We start from the raw sequence: 6,130 nt of genomic DNA on the forward strand, positions 1-6,130 counted from the left end.
CTGAAACTCATCTTTACCCATCTGAGTGGATTTCATCTCTTCCTTTCTTATTGAAATAAAAAAATAAATAAACATTTCACCAGATGTATGATATGGTAGCAAATTTATTTCCTATGATCCAATAAGCATATGATCTATTTTAACACTATTCCGATCATACTCAAAGGATATTGGACCATAGATCAAATACTTTATTTAAAGCACAAATTTTCCACATAGTGATTGAAGAGGATCCATGTATCTAAGGTGTCTCAAAATTTGCAGCATATAAAAAGTAAGGTTTGAGGGAAATTTCAGCTCGAAGTTTGAAGCATTCATACAAAAAAAAGAAAACCAAAAACTAAGAAAAAGTAAAATAAATTTTTGCCAGAGGTGTTGAAAAAGCTAGTCTGATGCAACCCAGGATTTTGGTTTTGTTCAGATGTGGACAAGTATCAAATTTTAAAATGAATATGCGAAAGAAAATCCAACTTAAGTTCATTTTATTTAAAAAATAAAACATAAATATTCCACTGTAACAAATATTTTAAAGACAGTCAATAAATTGAGAAATATTGAACAACATAACCACAACCCTCCCTTCCCCATTTAATTCTTTTTTGAAAAAAAAAACTAGAGAATTCAAATAAAATTATTAAAATAAATGAAAAGGAACAGGTAAGGTTAGAAACACAAACAACCCCATCCTCATTTGCATCAGTTTCCCATTCAGAAGTTTTTCCGAGTCCTTAACCCTCAGATATTGTACATTGCAAGTATTTGGACCCAACAAGCCTAAATAAGAATCTTCAGATGTATTCACATATTATAAATCCTTCAGACATACATACATATATAAAAGTCAAGTATTTCTTCTTATGTCCAGAAAACTCAGTGTGATAATTCTTATTCAAGTCAATACTCATACTTTGAACTGTATATTGAATCAGTCATTGTGGAAGCCGAAAAGGGAAATTTCCAGCAGAAGTTGCAAAAGTGTATTGGTTTTTTCAGTATTGCAATACATTTATCACAAGATAATAAACTTTTCAGGGAATTCCATTATTTAAAGGCTGATTTACCCTAATAGAAGAAACACATACTGAACCATGAAAATCTTTTATAGAATGACTATCTAGTGTTTCAAATGATTAAAATGAAACACAGATTTAATGATCTACCTGATTGCGTGCTCGAGTAACATCAGCTTCTGAGACCCTATAGGAGAGTTTGCTTATCTCACCCATAATTGCATAGGCCAAGTCATCCAAACAATCAGGCTGCTCAAAAATGGGAAAAGCAGTTAGCCACAAAGTCAGCTCTGAGAAGAGCCGAATGGATAGTTAAGTGTTATAGGTAACTGCAAAATCCATTTGTTTCATACAATTTAACTAATCACCATTTGACCACAGATGTTTTAAATCATCAAAAAGTATAGCATGAGTACATATCAAATTTTTAGAAAAAGTCCAACAAGCAAGACAAAGGCAAAGATCTTTACCGTTCAAATATCATAAAATACCATAGAAAATAAACAGAACCTGGAAGTCCACGTTTTCCAGTAAAAAAAAAAAAAGAAGATAATTCTGAGTGAGGGTTGCACATCTAATGGCAGGTATAGAATAATTCGGTGTGGATAAAGCCATAATTAACCTCATTCCTGTATATCATCAAGACAAACTTGCACTAGCCAATCATTTCAAAGGCTTGGTTCATTTTAGGCTTGACTCAGTTAAGCTCGGTTACCTTATCAAACAAGCTTGAACACCCCAAAGTTTGGCTCAGCTTGACTTGTTTCCAGCCCTATTCCTAGACACTCACCTGGTTGGACAATTTGGTGCATCAAGAGCCTACTATCACTACCTTTGTGCATAATGTAAAATATCTGTGCGAATTGGAAGAGTATTTCCAAAAGCTAAAAACATGTTTTAGGTTGGACATTGGACCAAATCAAATTAATGATGCCAAGTAGCTAATCCACTTCAGAACAACTAATTTTTCAGTATCTATAAACTTTGGTCAACTATGGATCAATTAGAATTTAGAAGATCAACAAACAATCAACAAGATAGTCCAGAATTTTGCTGATCCTGACTGATCCCAACAGAGCCATTGAATTTACAACTGGTTTCACCGACAATTAATTCTATTTTTTTTAACAAAATCGAACCATTTCAGATTTCAAGCTAACTATTTTCAAATATATTGTTGCTAAAAGAACGAAAGAAAGAACCAAAGTAAGTGCCAGCACAGCAACTACAGAAGAGAAAACTACTAGTTAAAAATTTCCAATTTATCCTTGTTTGAGAACCAGAGTAAATACAAAAATGTACAACAGTCAAAAACAGAGATTCAGTGAAAGATGGCATTTGGGGCATCAACAGTATAGAGCACCAAGAACTCCCCAAACTAGCAATTCGCACAAGTACTTTATTTTCCATATAATACAAATGCAAATGCCCATATGGTCTAATAGTCAATTAGTAGGTATAAAGTATGCATAGATGTCACACATATTTATTGTCTGCAAAACTCTCTTAAGCTATAATTATTTACACAAGGTCTTTGACTATGTATAATGCTTTATTCTTCTCTCTTTTTCTGAAACTTATTTATCCAAAACAAGCATCTATAAATAACAATACAGTCATTTCCCCTGATCTTTATAAACTCTAGTGTGCATCTATAGAAACCTTGCTTTGACAATACAAAACAGCATATAATTAATAGATATCCTCAAACTTCTGTTGATATTTGGTATTTATATAAAAAAATTCTCTAAATCAGAACTGATACTGTCTCAAATGTTTCAATGACAAAATACTCAATAAGTTGGTCAACGTAACTAATAATATGTAGACTATGCCATTTTCAATTTTTTGAATCATCAATAACAACAACATCTGTAACAAAGTCGTTCATATGCTAAAATTATAAATCATGTTTAATGACAAAACAAATATTATTATAGATTAATCTTAGATGGTAGACGACATAATTATAAACCTTGGCAACAGCATAAACACCAAAGAGACCAGTATCTTTGTAGTTTGTATTAAAGGCCATCATACTTTCAGCAATATCATTGATGGCAATCCCTTGGGTCAACTCTGAACTGCATAAAATTACAGTAACCAATCAACTCAAGCAGAAGCATGGATCTTGAATAGCAAAGCACTGTACCAGAGGTTAGAAACTCACCCTGCATGCTTTCCACCATGAGCATTCTTATTCCAAGAACCTAACATAGATTGCATAACCATTAAAGCAATGGAGTCTGGATCTGTCCAAGACGCCCCACTAAATGCAACCGCAAATTTCGCAAGTGGAATGTCATCATCTATTATCCTAACCTGGAAATGGGATAATTAAATAATTAAGAAGAAATTCGGTTAACGAAAAATACAAAAGGGTACTATCTTAAATTAAACTTCCCCACCTCAGATCCAGTGAAAATAGCGGGTTCCGTCTCAATCAACTGGGTTGTTGTAGTAGGATTATCTGACAGTTTCATGAAAAGCTTTTTGACCTGCTCAACTATATCATCATGCTTAACAGCACCGGCAGCTGATATGACCTACATTGCCATAGAAAAAAAACATCCCTGCTCATTAAATGTAAATTCAGTTAACATTGGAATATTAGAACACATGGATTGAGCCAATACAATGCTTATACATAGAAATATTAACTTAGTCTGGCCTAATGGAAAACAAACCATTCTAGGGCTGGTGTAGTGAGATGAGATGTATTTCCTAAGGTGCTCTTTAGTAATTGTCTTGATGTTTTGAGCAGGTCCAAGGATTGTCCTTCCAAGTGAGGTGTGCTGGAAGGCAGTAGCATGCAAATGATCAAAAATAACTTCTTCAGTTTGTCCCTCCACCTGGATGAAAATCATAGACAGAATGGATTATTACAGTGTAAAGGGTTTTATTAATGATATCTATGTTAAAATAAAAGTACATTTAATTGAAAATATAACTTTGCATAAAAAGGGAAAGCCTTCAAGATAGACGTTAAAATGGAAAAAATACGAGAACTTTAGATACCATTTGGCAGTTGTAAATCCTGGCAAAGAGAGAATTGGAACAACATTTTCCTTGCATGATGGAACAAAAAAATTCAGAAAATGAATTATAAATCATTTATAATAATATGATTCCAACAGATACGAGAGCAGTAAGATTATTAAAAAAAGGTTATTAGAATACGCGCGCGCACACAGACACCATTGCTATTGAGGACACAGACAGAAAGATTTGCTTCAGTTAGAGATACATAATTCCCAGTTGTTGCAAAAAGGTATATGGGAATGGTTTGTTTCAATTAAAGATAAGTAATTCCAACAGATAACATTACAGTAATTCTGTCCATTCTTCAGAATATTTCCTAATAGTCCTAGATATGTTGTTCCCAATACTGCTCAGTCTAACTGTCACATTTAGGTACAGCAACCTATTGCAAGTGTTTTATCTTAAGAAATTTGTTACTTAACCTGATAATTCTTGTCATTAAAATTTCTTATGTTTTAAGTGTTTTTCTTCTTCATTCACTTTTGAATTTTCTTGTTAATTGAAACTGGATCAGTAAGTACTAAACAACGATCCAAATTTTAGACACAAAGTCATAATCAACTAAAAGATAAACAATAGCAAGGAACATCAAGACTATACAAATTAAACCAGCCATGTAATATGATCAGCTTCGAGGATGATAGAAATTATCAACTCAGATCAATGATATTTTATAATTTTTCTTCTCTGCTTCTTCAAGAAATTGACCAAGCGATAGGTAACAAATTATAGAAGTCATTTCACCCATAAATTATTTTTTTTTTACTAGAAGCAAAAAGTAGATAAAAACTATAAATAGCATTCATGTGAATAATATGCAAAAGATTTTTACCACTGAGCAGGTAAAAGATGCTGGGTTTCGGCTATACCTCTTCCATCTCTCTGAGGATAACATTCCGCTCCCGTTCAATTTGCTTCTCATCAAAACGTGAATTCTGCAGTATGTCGGCAAGGATTTCAAGCGCCTTGGGCACATCCTTATCTAACACATTGGCGTAATAGGTTGTCTGCTCCCTTGTAGTGTAAGCATTCAGATGCCCGCCCATGTTCTCAATCTCCTCCTCCAGCTGCCGCACCGTCCGAGACTCGGTGCCCTTGAAGATCATATGTTCCAGGAAATGGGCGGTCCCATTAGTGTCCTCCGTCTCAAATCGACTTCCAGCATCGATCCACACCCCGACGGTGGCAGTACGGGCTGCGAGCGTGGACTCGGTGGCGATGCGGAGGCCGTTGGAGAGTGTGGTGACGCGGGTCTCCGGAGCTGCTAGGATGGAAGTATGATCAGCGAGAGCGGGATGGGGTGAGGCGTAGCGGAGGAAGCGGGGATCGGGATCGTCGAGGCTCCGGATCTTTGATCTGACGGCCTGGACGAGTCGGTCGTAGTGCATCACGGGGGGGCTAGCGGGCGAGGTGGATAACTCGGCTGCATCGTGAGAAGCGAGAGCCGCAGCAGTGGACGCAGATCGGCCGGAGAGGAGGAGTGGACGGCGAGAGAGAGCGAGCAGCTTCCGGATCGCCATTGCTACGCCCTAGGGTTAGGGGAGGAGCGCAGTCCTCAAGTTTGCTGCTGACGGATTTACCAGCGCAATGTTACTGCGGATCTGCAATTGCGTGTATAAGCAACCGATCGGCTATTCATGCCCCGTGATTTTATCTTACAGGACCGGCGGTCCTTATTCTGGACCGCGATATCAACTTTTATTCTAATATTCACATTTTTTTTTTTCAAAAAACAACAATAATAATTTCATTGATATTTATCATCATTTTACTATTTTATCTAATTTTTTTTTCTTCTGTTTACCCGTATATAGTTCGTTTAAGGTTACATGGAACGTTATTACCTATTGACTGAGGTGCCAGGTTCAAATCCTCATCTGTGTATGCTCTTATCAATTTAAGTCCTTATTTTGGACACTATTGATTGAGGTGCGGCATTCGAGCCCTCTTATCAAATCCTCTTATCAACTCTTTATCCGTCGGATATATGGTACTGAGGCTCCCAAAAAATTCTTTCGGGATTTTCTGAGGTATGGGACCATATAGCGGTGAGCCCAGTCATGTTAAAAAATTTACCC

At 36.0% G+C, this 6,130-nt stretch overlaps 1 protein-coding gene across 1 annotated transcript; it reads right to left on the reverse strand.

The window, feature by feature from the left end:
• Positions 1 to 22: 22 nt before the first annotated feature.
• Positions 23 to 5,676, reverse strand: LOC122000958 (probable mitochondrial-processing peptidase subunit beta, mitochondrial). Its single transcript, XM_042555476.1, has 6 exons — positions 4,922 to 5,676; positions 3,698 to 3,862; positions 3,419 to 3,556; positions 3,181 to 3,332; positions 2,986 to 3,094; positions 23 to 1,259 (listed from the first exon to the last, which is right to left on the reverse strand). The coding sequence occupies exons 1-6, from the start codon at positions 5,570 to 5,572 to the stop codon at positions 1,149 to 1,151; spliced, it is 1,326 nt and encodes a 441-aa protein (XP_042411410.1). The 5' UTR covers positions 5,573 to 5,676; the 3' UTR covers positions 23 to 1,148.
• Positions 5,677 to 6,130: the final 454 nt, after the last annotated feature.

The sequence above is a fragment of the Zingiber officinale genome, chromosome 7A (genome assembly GCF_018446385.1).
Source record: "Zingiber officinale cultivar Zhangliang chromosome 7A, Zo_v1.1, whole genome shotgun sequence".
NCBI classification, from domain to species: domain Eukaryota; kingdom Viridiplantae; phylum Streptophyta; class Magnoliopsida; order Zingiberales; family Zingiberaceae; genus Zingiber; species Zingiber officinale.